This window comes from Tamandua tetradactyla, chromosome 12 (assembly GCF_023851605.1).
Source record: "Tamandua tetradactyla isolate mTamTet1 chromosome 12, mTamTet1.pri, whole genome shotgun sequence".
NCBI classification, from domain to species: Eukaryota; Metazoa; Chordata; class Mammalia; order Pilosa; family Myrmecophagidae; genus Tamandua; species Tamandua tetradactyla.
In genome coordinates, this window is record NC_135338.1 from 60,734,329 (window position 1) to 60,749,428 (window position 15,100).

Genomic DNA, 15,100 nt, shown 5'->3' on the forward strand with positions numbered 1-15,100 from the left:
CCCCAAATACAAACATTATTTCTCCCTGAAACTTAACATTTCACTTATTTCAAAGCAAGGAACAGCACCTCAGAAGTGGAAGAGACCCTAATAGTCCCTTAGCAGAGTCACTCTCCTCATCCAGGAATCCCTTTGGCAGTAACTTTTACCGGTAGGGAGAAACAATGCTGAGAACATAAGTCTTCTCAAAACCTTTCTGACTTATGGTATCTCTACATGACATTATTAAAATATGATTATTGTTCTAGAAGACATACCTTTTTGCTTTTTTCGTATTTTCTCAACTAGAGACCGGATCTGCACATACTCTTCCCATTCTTTTCCTGGGCCAGGCGCGGGACTACTGCATTCTGTAATATAAAGACCATGGTTCTGAAACACTTCTTTCTTTCGATTTAGAAGGACAAGGACTTAAGTTTTGTTGTTGCTAGTTTATTTTTAAAAGACAAAGATACTACAACCATGATACCAAATGTGAGAAGTATAAACCACATTTACTTTTCAAAGCATGTAAATCCTTGGAAGCCATCAAATGCCACTTTGTTAAACAGTGACCCCAGTGCCTATGTGTGAACGTTTAATGTGCATCCATCTTATTCTTGCTGCTGTAATCTATCTTCCTCATAATACACTTATGAACAGGAAAATCCCAAAAGCTAAGCTAAAACACAAAATATTTCCCTGAAAACTCTTCTATACTATAAAAAATATATATATATTATTAAATAAAAGCCAACATTTCTTTCTAATTAAACCCCATAACAATAGCTCTCTAAGGGAACCAGTAAAATTGGACATAAGGACAATTAGTCAACAAGCATTTCACATCCATGGGTAAGGCACTATATTAAGCTCTCTGGAGGAGTTACAAAGAGAGATGTCACAATCTTTGCTAAAAAAGAAGCTAAGATTCTACTGTGGGGCCAGAACAGAATAGATGGGGGCAGGGCGTTCTGAAAGGCTGTACATGGAGCACCCTGACTTTATCAACCATTCTTTCCTCTTTAAACATCTGATCATTTTAAAGACAGAGACCCCTTCTCATACTCCTGCTAAACCCCTCTGTTACATTTGCTCTCCAAGTAAAAGAACATATATGGTACATAACTAGTAAAGTGTTGACTGGTTAACTATTAAGGTTAGACAATCTCACTTCATTCTTCTGTCAACAAATACTCACTGATGCTCTGGAACACAATGATGAAGAAGTGAGTCCATCCTCAACCTACCTACAGGTTAGTGGGTGAGACAGGTAACAAACCATCACTACAGCTTGACCAGGGCTTTGTGGAGGCACCCCTAGGGTTCCCCCAGGGACCTAACCAGACTTGGTGGAGGGTCACAGGAAACATGGTTGTCAGTGCCTACTGTCAGGGAGGAAAAGCTAAATTTTGTTTAACCTATCACATAATCTAAACATAAGGGAAAAGAAAATGAGACAAGGGTAACTAATAGAATAACCACAGCTGAAAGGGAGGCACACATGGCACTGATTTAAATTCACAATTAAAAAAAGACGGTAATGGGCGGGCCACGGTGGCTCAGCAGGCAGAGTTCTCACCTGCCATGCTGGAGACCTGGGTCTGAATCCCGGTCCCTGCCCATGCAAAAAAAAAAAAAAAAACGGTAACAAATTCTGATACAAGCATGTGATGTGAAAATTGGAAAATAAAAGCTAGTCATTCTGGTAAGGAAAAGAGTTTCAAAGATGTGCTTCCTACGAGGGAGGCTGTTATTTGCCTTGTGCTTGACGACTCATGATGCACTTTTACACACACTATCTCATGTGGTCGTCATTACACTCCCCTTAGACAGTTATCATCTATGTTTTACTGGCAAGAACACTGAACCTAGGAGAGGTTAAACAATCTGTCCCATACTGCTAAATAGTATAGAGCCAGATCTCACCCACAGGTCCCAAGAAAAGACCATGTTCTAGGCACCTATGCTAGAGAAGCTGCATCTTCAATATTTCTTCCAAGCCTCACTAGCAGTCATGTAGCCCCCGTAGTTCTAGGATCATCACTGTTATAGACGGAGACACTGCAAGTTGGAGAACCTGCCCAAGTCATAGGCTAACAGGCAGGAATCTGAGTGCAGGTTTGTGTGATTCACAAACTTCACCACACCAGCAATCTTCACATGCAATCCTCAACACAGCAGGGAAAACGCAAAAGCGCTGCAGAAAGGCATGAGAGCCGAGAGAGGGACTTACTCTGCAACAGTTCACTAGTTAGGCTCAAGATTTCCTTCGGGGACACGGTAGCTGTAGCACCAGTGCCTGATTTCTGAGTTTTTACTCGACTCTTCTTACCCATTTTCTGACTATAGAGAAGAGAAAGAGAAGACAAAGAGAAAAAAATTACATTACTAAAGAATAAAATCAAGTTAAAAACATGGCATAGCAGTGGCTTAGCCTTAGATGCTAAGAGGACATGAAGAGTGATTTCTTACCTCACAGATGCCATATCCTGAAGTTTCCTTCCAGAAAAAAATGTGCAGCAAGTATTAGTATATGGAGACTCTCAAATGAAAATTAAAAATCTGCTTTGTATTCTCTGGAAGAAAAGTTCATTCCTTTTTCATCTATAAAAACTATAGTAAAAGTAAATTTTACTCTAGAACTTTTAATTATATGAAGTTTATTGTGTATACTAAAATGCTTATCTATGATACTACAAAGATGAAAAAATAGGTACATACATATACACATGAACTACACATGAACTATACAGGCACAGAGACCTGTATATTCTCTCCCCACTTTGCTTTTATAAGCATCATTTCCCATTAACAGTAACTGTCATATAAGCAACAGACTAGACTTTCTGGACAAATGCTAAAGCCATTTTAGAGCTCAAAGAAACTTTAGAGAGCCAGTGTAATTCCTTCAGTTTGTTCCATGGGAAATTCAAAATGCCTCGCCCAGGGCATCACAGGAAGTCGATGGCATTTCTACACGTAAGCCAGTTCTCCCAGAGCTGCCCAACCTAGCACTTCAACCACCCATGAGTCTTGTATTGTCTGACCTGTGAGAAAGACTGGAATACTCCACATGCAGGGAGGACAGCGTAGCATAGCAAAGCACACACCAAGGGCATTCAGGGAAAAGGAAAGATTCTGAGATTAGGTTTCTCTGAAAATGCTTAAAACCCTGAGTCTTAAAAGAAGTAAAGGTTATGGGTGTGAGAAGAAAGGGTAGGGCAATGCAAAGGCAAGGACAAGAGTAAGAAAAGCCTAAGCGAACTAGTGAGGAAGTGAACCTGGCTGCTGAGGGGTCTCTGTGGGAGAGTGGTAGGGAGTAAAATGCCCAATGGGTGACAATACCTGAGGCAGGACCAGACCTGCCACCAAAAGTGAGCCAAGATGGCCTGAGAGAAGTGAAGTGCTCCAGGTGACAACCAGGGGAAGAGAGGAAGCGTGTTTAGCCAAGAAGCTACTGGAACCACTCATTAGTTACTACTGAATCATCACAACGACATCTCCCATGGAGCTCCTCGTGAAAAATCGCACTTATTCTCAAAGCAGAACCAAAACACACCCTCTGGTCCACCATTTGTTTTTGCAGAAAGAAATGACTACCACAGTGTGAAGAACTATTATAGGATAAAAGGTTAACAGTGCATGTCCTCACACTATTCAGATGATCACTGAGTCCACTGTAAGGGAATTCATGTAGATATGGGTATGCTCTGAAGAAACAGAAAACAGCCTTCTTTAAAGGGGTCAGAGAGAGAGCTTCTCTTAGATATCTAATAAATTCTGGAAAAAAGTGTGAAGTACACACAAAATCAGTCAACCTGGAATAAAAGGGGATGGGTAAATATTTGGAAAACTTTTGTAATACTCAAAGGAATTGGTCGGTTTGAGATAAAAAGCAGAAAAAATTAAGTGGGGCAGGGCAGGAGAAGGAACAGCTTAAGTATCCTTTTCTATACTTAAGAGCTATCTTCTTAAAAGGGATAAAAGCTCCCTTAATCACTTTCACAGCCAAGTACAACAGCATAACTTAGGCCCCTACACGTGGGGTGATCTCCCTACACTCTGGGCACTCTTCTTTGGAGCCCAGGCCCTCACCAATTCTCCCGAGGGCACCTCTGTGGCATACCACTGAATTTAACCTGAAAATAACTAAAACTACCCATATATTTTGTAATAAGAATTTTAATCACACTTCCAAATATAGCAGAACAGCTAGCCTGACAGGAAGGGGTTGCACAGAAGCCGAAGTCTGTGATGGCCTTAACTGACCTTATGCCTTCAGCCCCAATGGAGAGACTCTAATCGCTCGGTGGAAAGCTGTAAATCCTTGCCCTTCTCCTAACCGGCCTGGAAAAAGGAGAGCCTGAGGCAGGGACACGGTTCTGTACCTACTGTTACAAAGAGGCTGCCCTCCTGTGGCCTGCAGTCTCTGTACCAACCCTCATTCCCCACCCGCTACCCACCCACCCCACCCCACCCCGCACCCAAAGTCTTTCCTCAAGAACCGCCCACCCCCCACCCCAGCAACTCCTCAGCATTTAGAGATAATGACTGTTAATTAAAGTGACAACAGCAGCTACCCTATAAATTCAGTACTTAACCTTTGGAGGTGTTGTGCTAACACACATGGCCCTGTTTGACCTGCCTACACACTCTAAGCAGCAGATGCTATCCTCATTCTTAAGATGGCATTCTCAGAGAGGTTAGGCCCTTGGTGGGGCAGAGTTAGAATTTGAACTCAGATCTGCCTGACTCTAAAGCCTGTGCTCATAACCACTACCCACACAGACTCTGCCTATATATAGATAAAAAGCAAGTCACTGCAGGGTTTGAAAGGGCCAAAAGGTCTTCCGGGCCAAATCCTGGTCACATACTTGAATATACCCTACAACACCCCTGCCCACACCCGAATATCTCCAGTCGTCTCCTACATACATATCTCCTGAATTCATCCTCTTGCTCTGATTAAAACACTAGGCCATTACGTGTCTCCCAGACCATGCTCAGCCCTGCTTCTTAAACTTACTTCCATGATGCCACTCTTTACGCTCTCCAGTACTTTATGCTCCAACAATCACCATGGCTCCCAGCCCCTCACCCAGATGTTGTATGCACCAAGCACCTGTCCCTCTACCTGCAATGCTGTCTCTCCAGCTACCCCATCCCACCCCTCGCTGGTAAACCTAACACACCTGCTCATAAACTACTATTTTTTTTTTTACTCTAAAAATCCTTCTCGGGCAGTCTCTCTGACGCTTTCCTGACTCCTAGTCATAAACCTCTTCCTCTGCAGCATTGCATTTCCTCAATTACTGCCAGGAACCTGAATAACTGCTCACACACCAGCTTTACCACCTAGATTACAGTCTCCTCAAAAGCACCCTCTCTGTTTTCTCTATATTTACTTTCCCAACACTGAGCCCAGAATTTGACAGGTGCTCCACATAAGACACTACGCTGAGCTCCCCAGAAAAGCATTCCCATCTTCAGACAGTTCTTACAGTAAAAAGGTTCTTATGTTAGGTCAAAATCTGTATTCCTGAAGCTTCTACCCAAGGGACCTAAATTTTTATCCCTTTGGAACATAGAGAAATTGTCTAATTTCTGCTCTGTGTGAGAGACCATTAATGATCTAATCACAATGATTTAAAACACAACAGGTTCCTCTGGTATTAATATTCTCTAGCGGAGTGCTTACAACTCAAATTGTTCTCAAGATTTCTTTTTCTGTAAGCCAAAAAGCTGCTGGTTTTTAGAAATGAGTAACAGGTGTAGAAATATAATAAAGCAAAAGTTCAAAACCCGTAAGTAAATAAGCACATGGGAGAGCAAATACACGGGAATGCTGTCCTTGAATGCAGTGTAGGAGGGCATTTATGAAATAGTCACTAAAATCCTCCTACTTAAGGTCCTGGTCTCCAGTTTGGACTTATCAATCCCCTCCTAATTCATTTTCTTACTTCTAATCTCCTCCTGTAAACAGCTTCATAAAATCAAGAGCAAATCCCAACAGGAAGTACCCAGGTACATGCAGGGCCACCGCACTGAGGAGAGGATGAAACATACCCAGTGCTCACAGACTCCCTCAGCCCCTTCCCCAGTTCAAGTCCATCCCCAGAAGTAACCATTAGTGTGACCTCTGTTATCATCAGTTGGTTTTAGCTGTTCTTGAACTTCATGTAAACGAATTTCTTTTACTCAACGTAGTGCCTTTCCACAGCTCACAGGATAATGCCCAGCCTCCTTGGCATAACCTTCGAGGTCCTCCATTGCCTCACCCCATTTTATCCTTCTGCTTGATTCTCCCCACTTCCCCCTTACACAGTATAACTCCAGGGATTTGCTCATATTCTCCCCTTTTTCTGGAATGCAGCCTCCCTCTAACATCCCTTTTTCTTCTCCTGGCAAAAACCTTTCACATACTTTAAGGTTCAGCTCAAAAGTCCCCGATGGCTTTGGAGGAAATCTCGACTCCCCATGAAGCCCTCACACCTAAAAAAGTTAGTTTTAAAAAAAGGGTTGAATGTCAGGTCATTAACAGAGGCTAAAAGCTTGGCTTTTATGGGGGTTCAGCCTTTTGGGAGTCTCTCTTTCAACAGTTTTCTTCCCACCAGCTATAGGCCCAGAGGGAGGGAAAGCACCTCGCCCCACGTAGGCAGTCTCAACATAGGCAGTTAGCGTACTTTATCTTAACTAAGGTGGGAGAAGTGGGAACTGGCTGCCTATCCTTGTCCCAGTGAATGTATCTCCCCAGAGCACAGATAGGTTGCTAGGGCTAGGCCATCTCTAATCTGTTCCACCCAGAAGCAGCTTCCCAGTTTCCCGAAGGAGCTGCAAAACACTCAGATTTTTCCACACTGAATTAGAGATGGTCAAGGGCATGCCCATTTAGCCTGGGAACTTCTGGTTTCTAGTGGGCAGGACTGTCTTTGTAGGAATGTCTTCTAAACTCTTAAGAGACAATAATGCAGGTAAAATTCATATGCCTCTTGAATATGGCTTGGCACCAGTTCCTCTTGTGTTTGTGCAACATATCAAGGAAAAGTGCCACAAAGGCAGAAGGCCCCAAAGCATCAGGTTTCCCAGTTCTAGTGGGTTAGCCCCTACACGCTACACCTTCCCTCAGCTCCCAGACTTGCCTGTCACCCCCAGGGCCACACTCTCTTTACTTCCTTACCCCTGGTAAATTTACAAGAATCTACTACCTGAAGTCTTTGCTAAAACCCTAAATTGTCTCCTTTTCCTACTTCCAATATACCACATGGCTCTAAGTCTCTATGCCCCAACCACTAGAATCCAAATTACCTACGTGCTTTCCTTACCCACCATCTTGGGGCAGAAAGAAACCAAATCTTCCATCTTTACATTATCTCTAAGGTCTTGTATAGTGCTAAGGATACAACAGGTAGCCAAATATTTGTTGAATGAAGGAAAATCTTTGGGTATTATATATGGAGATAGTTTTACTTGTGGGGAGGATTTATTTTCCCATCATGAAAGTAAGGTTTTTGTGGCAAGGAACCATTTTTATATTCTTCCACAAGTGATTAAACAGTAATCAAATATGAGACATTTACTAAACATTTACCTACTTCTATTAAAGAATTAGGGTAACTCTTAAAAGTGAACATACAAAGTTGTATAGACATACAGAAAATACATAAAGCTCAGTTTAAAAAGTTTCTTCTGGGAATCCACAGTTAATAGGTAAAAAAGTTTTAAGGCATTAAAAAAACTCTTTGATAAACACTAATCCTAATTTTAAAGTGTTTTTGGTCTCTTAGAAAGCAACCAAGCAAGAGTAAGTTCATCTCTGGTACTCATTTCAATAGGGGCCACAGAAGAGAAAGAGCTGTCAGGAAGCCCAGTGCAGCCCCCCGTACCCCCCAGGTCCCAAAGCCAGTAATCAAGAGGCTTGGAACCTGTGACTGGGCGAGGAGCCCAGAGCCGCCAGGCAGAACGTTCTGTCTTCCAACTTGAAATGGTGTATTATTCCCGCACATTCGCTCCTCCACACACAGGCACAATGACCTCTACAAGCTCTCTAGCATCTAGGACACTGCTAGTCTTTTCAGAGGACAACAAATTTGGGAAAGTGACACCATGGACCTCGAGGACGGGGTGGGGAATCAAGACAAACACCCAAAATAAAGAAGAGTGGGTAATTCCTGAAACATGAAAGAAAAGTAACCAAAGGTAGAAGGGACAAACAATAAGGTCCAATTAAAGAAGGATGGCTACATTTTAAGATCCCATTGGAAAAGATGCCAGTTTCCAATATGGGTGGTTCTTCTAGATTCAAAAAGGATCAACGGGGGGCGGGCCAAGGTGGCACAGTGACAAGAGTTCTCGCCTGCCATGCCAGGGACCTGAGTTCAATTCCCGGTGCCTGCCCATGCAGGATCAAAAAAAAAGGGTCAATGGGGCGGTGCCACAATGGTTCAATGGCAGAATTCTTGTCTGCCATGCCAGAAACCCGGGTTCGTTTCCCAGAGCCTGCCCCCATAAAAAAAAAAGAGCAATGATATGTGATTTTCCCCAAGATTATGGATAGGTTAACGGCCTACCCTTTTCATATATGATTCAAAAATTTGTTACACACCATGAAAATTTGGGGGGGGATCTTTATTTTGGGTGTTTGTCTTCATTCCCCACCCCGTCCTCGAGGTCCATGGTGTCACTTTCCCAAATTTGTTGTCCTCTGAAAAGACTAGCAGTGTCCTAGATGCTAGAGAGCTTGTAGAGGTCATTGTGCCTGTGTGCGGAGGAGCGAATGTGCGGGAATAATACACCATTTCAAATTATGGATAGGTTAACGGCCTACCCTTTTCATATATGATTCAAAAATTTGTTACACACCATGAAAATTTTGGGGGGGAAGGTGGGGTTGTTGGTAAGTAAAAACTCATCTTTACAAAGTATAGTTCACGTATACCAAACAAATGTGGATGCAATCCAGCTGCATATTTTTTCTTTTCAATTCTAAATGGAAGGATGTGCATCTGTTATTTTTTTTTTCCCTGAGTTCCCCGTGACAACGTTGCTTTCAATCAAATACTACTAGATAAACATTTTTTATTATACTCATTTGACAATTTATCCAGGAACTCTTAGCTCAAATACAGCATCTGATTTTCAACATATCTTGCATCAATCTGACTTTACAGCTGGACAAACTAAAGGAGAATGGCCATACAGTTCCCGCCTATCTCAGGTGTGCAACCAGAAAACAACTTGAGGAAGCATTATGCTAACGTGTGTGGGAAGAGTCGGAAACACTCTTCTCAACTTCCTTAAAGCACACTGCAGGACTTTAGGATCAGATTGTGAATAAAACACACACACTATAGAACGGCATGATAGGAAAATGAAAGCACTCCCCAATCAAGAAGTATCTGCGAGATATTTCCTTTCCTACAGAAGCAGATCAGGCACATATGAATGTTCTTCCTTTGCATGGAATTATGTTAACAAAATAGTGCATCTGAGAATTATGTCCTGGCTTTCCACAGTAGCAAGGCCTAGTGGCAGGATCACAATCAGTTTAAGTGGCTAACTGGCACCCATTGTTACAATCTCTAATCAAAGGAAGCACCAACATTTACACTCAAAATTATCAAGGGGGCAACGGAAAAGTTTTGGTGATGGAAGGTAGTGATGGCACAACATCATGAATGTAATCAATAACACTGAACTGTATATTTGAAAGTGATTAAAATGGGAAATTTTATACTGTGCATGTGTTAGCACATTTCAAAATTTTTAAAAAACCTATAGAACCATATAACACAAAGAGTGAACCCTAATGTACACTATGGTCTTTAGTTAATAAAAGAATTATAATAACAATGGTGGTTCATCAGCTGTAACAAATACACCACACTAATGCAAAATGTTAATAATAGGGAAAACTGTGGGTGTGAGGAGATGTAGTATATGGGAACTTTTTATTTTCTGCATATTTTTTCTGTAAAACTACACTGCTCTAAAAAATAAAAAAGGATAAAGTACTAGGAAAGCAAAGGAAGCCAGGCAAGAAGGTAGAATTAATTTCAACTTAGTAGCTACTTAAATTTCAGGATGAACAGAATCATAAGTTGCATAAACTAAAATTTCAGTCTTCATATAGAATGATTTGGGCTGTCCTATATATATTGTAATTTGAGATTAGAAAAAAATAGATGTTTCTTGCTCTTTACAACATATTTTGCTATTTTTCCACTAACTTACACAATAATTTTAGAGATGCTTAATCCATTTCTGATTGACTTTTCAATACACAATAGTTTCAGTTTTAAACCGCTGTTGAATTAAGTTGTAAATATACCAAAATTAAAATGAGATGCCTATTTAAAGGACCTTAAAAAAAACCCTTTCATAAAGCAAAGAATCATTTGGCATCATGAATAATCATTTCCTATTAAATCTTTCCAAAATAAAAAGAAAAAGTTAAAGTATGAAGGAACAGCTGTAATCTGTCAAGATGTTACCTTCAAACCACCCACATTCCTAACATAAAGATTCTAGATTCAAGAACTGTGGAATACCGCATTGGAAGAGACCTTTGGGCTCATCTAAATTAACCCTCAACCCTGTGCGTGCTTAAAATGCATTTAACATTATATGGCAGTTACAGTTTTCAAAGTGCTTTGCTATCCATGTCCGATTTCAAGTTTGATAACCCTGACATAGACAAGACAGAGCATATTATCCCTGATTAACAAATACACAACCTGAAGCTTATTTCTGCTAAGTAGCAGGGATGGGACCAGACCCAAAGCTTCTCTCAGCCCTGGGCTCTCTGCTCCCTAACAAACCAGACTGCTGGCCACCAGCTGCTGGTTGTTGGCTTCTGTGGCAGTCTCCCACTTCATGAGCCACTTCAGTACTATATTGTAGAAAGTTCATCATCCTATTTGACATGTCCAAATTCCACTTTTATATTTCTGAAGACCACAATCATGTCCTCTCCAAAGCATTCTCTTTTCCACACTTAACATGATTCTCATGATGTACTACTTGTCAAATAAGAACAAAACTGCTTAGGTACTTTATACTTCAATGACTTTTAAAAAATCAACAAAATTACCTTCAGATGTGCTCTGAGCAGGACTATTGCCTCTACTGAAACTTAACTCAAGGAAATTTTACTAAACTAGCCTAAGACTGCCCCAAGTTAATTCATTCACTCATTCAGTATACATTTCTTGAGTATCTAATTTGAAAAGCAAAGATGAGTGGGACACGGTCTCACAGCATTTAGGGTAAGACGGTAATCAATTAAAATTATGTATTACATAAGCTGACCTGAAACAAGACAGATGTTCTATATTAATTAAACAACCAGGTTTTTGAACCTAAATGCAATTATTCACATGACACATCCTGTTATTTGTTTCTGGATAATGTTTCAGGCTGCTGAGACAGTGCCATCCCTACCTCGTCTAGTCCTGTGGCAGTTCTACATTATGGACCATTGTTTGGGCATGTACTACAGATCAGGAAGGTGTGGAGGTATTTTACACAACAGATGAGAAAGATATTACTATGCCTGTTTTACAGATGAGGATGCTGAAGCTTTGAGAAGTTAATTAATTTATCCAAGTTGACTGACTTGGTGGGTGGCAAAGCCTCACCAACACACCTTAATGACAAATTTTACTGGTACACAAGAGTAATTCACCAAATTTCCAGCTCAAAACCAACAAACTTATGAAGACTCCAAAGGTTTGTTGTATCATGGTATTCAAAATATTTCCTTTACAGTGGTAAAATGTGCAGATATAAAGATTTTATCTCTGTCTTTTAAAATTATAGAACTATTTTTGCTGGCCTTGACAGGAGAGGTGTTAGGTTAAACTTGGTACATGGAGCAAAATTTCCAAATATTGGCTTCCACACAATCTCACTCATCCTACTTTGATCTTTGCAATGCCACTTGGGGAGATGGTCTTGGCTTGGAAAACTGCAGAAACCACTTAGGTGACAATGACATTCAGCACTGCTAAAGTATTAAAATCAACAAACAAAAAACTGTTAGTCACTAGTAAACATTTTCTGGTAAAATCAACCCTAATGAAAAGTTTTCAATACTAATCCTTCTTTTTTTAACTGTGCTTAAGAGAAAACTAGGGATATTGAAAAATCATGCCAATTTTCGGAGATGGAAATCTGTGAACCACTTCTCAAGACTTCTTAGAACCTTTCAGATTTCATTAGATCTATTTCATTTAAATCTATTTCATTCTATTTTATATGCTCTAATGAACTATAGCCTAAAAAAAATGGGAAGTAAAACTTAGGATTGTTAATGGGCAGTAAACCTGAAATAGTGAGTATTTAAGAACTCTGTGTATTGATTGACCTGACACCTACATTCTCTAGAAGTGTTTTCAGTCCTTCTAAAAACAAGTGAAAACATTTCTTCCTGTTCTACCCCTCTGTCCTCCCCTACTGCCCCACCACCATTATTAGGATAGGCATGTAAGAAGCTAAAAATTTACTTTGGCTTGGTAATCAGTATCATTCGGCTTTAAAAAGCTTAACTTGCCAGTCAGACTTGTCTTCCTTTGTCAGTGAAGAGTGTTTGACTTCATCTTGATTGTTAATTAACTTCTTGGAAGGTATATGAGTAAGAAAAAAAGCATATCAAAGTCTTAACTCCAGTATTTGAATTTTAGAATATTTTCTTCCATTGAACTTATTTCAGTTGAAATGTTTTAATACTTGTATCTGTACTTTCTGTTCACAATCTGTTTATTCAGAAATCTAGTGGAGACTTCCAAGTGGAAACAAGGTGTAAGCGGCTAATCTATTGCCTGAGTTATAGAAGAATTTAGCAGCAAAAAACAGGACTTCTAACCTTGCAGCTTCTAATAAGCTTTTTCCCCCTAATAATATGACTGACTAAAAAACAAAACAAAACCAACAAAAGTCTCAACTACTTTGTAATAAAATATATATACTATTTGTATTACTGTTGATAGAAATTTACTTTTACTTTGAAAGTCAATGTTATGTAAATTATTTTATTTACAGATTAAAATACTTAACATTTCTAATTCCATGAACACGAAAATGAGATAACATAAAGAAAATGTACAGAAATCTGGTTTGCAAAGTAAGGTATACCAATAAATGAAACAAAAGTGAAAACTGATTTTACAAGCAAGGAATCATGAACTGATGTCCAAGATAAACATTTCTATGATGGTAGCAAGAGAAAAAAGAATGCAAAGCAAATCAAGATATTTTTTACTGATAAAAAGTGGGCCTAAATATACTACTAGCTAATTGAGAAAATAACTGCCACAAGCAACTTCCAAAGCAACTTAAGAATAAAGATATACCCACTGTTCTTTTAATATTTAATGCCATGCTACTAAATAACTCTTATTCTTCTTTTCAGCGCTTAGATAAAAGGAAAGAAAATATATTTAACTTGAAACTCCCCCTCCCCACCCCCAACAGAGGCACCACTCACAGCAGCCGGGGAAAAGCAAACCAGTTTCTAAAGATAAAAAAACCTCCCACTGAAAGACACTCATCAAACTATACACACAAAAAAGATGCAGTATAATTAGTTACATTTCTAAAAGCTACTTCAGATTAATGATAAGGGAAAATGAGACTATGTAACTGAGACATTTTACCAGAACTGGAAAGTCTCAAATGAAACTAACATCTAACAAAAAAGGACTCAGAGTAACCCTGAGCTAGGAGGTAGTTTTACACACTCAAATTTTTACTAAAAGTCCACAGGGCACAAACCATGTGCCTCGCTTTCACTGAATTCCATAATTACCTACTAAATATTTACTACACTGGAACCTCTGCAATGCTGATGTCCATACCTTCCTTCAGTGCTGTGAGCTTGTGTTCTCTTCTGGATATGTAAGCACGTGATGTAGGAAGGAGGCTGCTTTTACCATTTATGAGAGCTCACACAACAAAAACATTTTCCCAGGGGTTGAACTTCAGAAAGTAAGCATATTTTAATAAAACTTTCAAAGTTTTCTCATTTTCCAGTGGCATCCAAAGCAAAGGTTAAATCCCCATTTAAAACGTGACCTAAATGTCTATGAAGCAGAAAAGCAGCTCCCTGTTGCTCTTACTGACAATCTTATCGCACCACCATCAGTAGAGGTTGAACAGACACGTCCATTTCTCCAGTACACAGAGGCATAAATGTTTTAATCTCCAAGTCTGCCATCACTCCCACGTCAGGAAAAAAGTGCTGAGAGATACTGGCATACTGGGGAAGGGAGGAGAGAAGCAGCAACCATTTTACTCCTTCAGACTAGGGTTTCACTTCAAATATTAACTTACAATCTTGAATACACAGAGAGAAAGGAAGGGTAGACAGTGAAACGGTGGCAGGATAAAAACAGGGCTGTCTGGAGTTCCAAGAAAGAGGTTGTTCTGCAGCTCCTGGGTTTGGATTTGGGTTGGCAAACTATTTTCTTGGGCCAGAGAAAAACTCCTTGGCAAACTGTTGGTATGCAATCTAGTATCAGTCACAGTAGCCCCTGGGACTAATTTGTTAAGGCCAGACTTCACGCACAGTGGCCCTTACACAGTATTATCAGGGTTCAATAACGTCTTGGCAAATTTTAACAGTGGAGAGGAAAGCTGCTTTTACTTTGCTCTATTCTCGAATTCACCTTCTAATACGAGTTAAAAAAAAAAAACAAAAAACTCCTAGTCTCTTACTGATGAGTTCCGTTTTCGAGTACCAGTGGTGTCATTTTTGAGAAGAACAATGGGGGAGGGGTAGCTATATTTTACCAGCGGTAAAATTCGCTTTTTTTCAGTGTACGGTTCTCCGAGCTTGGACCTGCGCACAGGGCAGTGTAAACGCTACCACGTCCAAGCGGTGAACAGGTTCCTAACTCTTTAAAGGCTCTTAAAATTAACCTGCCAACCCACTCGAATACTTCTGTTGTAGGAATGCCGCCTCCTTCATTTAGAAAAACAAAACAATATACTCCCAATGATTCTCAAACGCGTGCCCCGTTCTCCCGCAGGACAGACGTTCCCCGGGCAGCCCCGGGGGCGCACATCGCGGAGCAGCCCCTCTTTCTGCGTGGGAAACGCGGAGGGCAGCGCCGTCGGGGCG

At 40.3% G+C, this 15,100-nt stretch overlaps 1 protein-coding gene across 4 annotated transcripts in view; it reads right to left on the reverse strand.

Annotated features, from left to right (window-relative positions):
* SETD3 (SET domain containing 3, actin N3(tau)-histidine methyltransferase) overlaps positions 1-15,100 on the reverse strand; it is a 79,626-nt gene that overhangs the window by 63,173 nt on the left and 1,353 nt on the right. For 2 of the 4 annotated variants that reach the window (XM_077123502.1, XM_077123501.1), the window contains exons 2-3: positions 2,216-2,325; positions 258-350 (exon numbers count right to left, since the gene is read on the reverse strand). In XM_077123502.1, the coding sequence (XP_076979617.1) occupies positions 258-350; positions 2,216-2,318 (196 nt within the window). In that variant the 5' untranslated portion in view covers positions 2,319-2,325. Of the gene's footprint in view, positions 1-257; positions 351-2,215; positions 2,326-13,835; positions 14,662-15,100 lie in introns of those variants that run through there. The other 2 variants (XM_077123503.1, XM_077123504.1) reach the window with 2 other exon arrangements.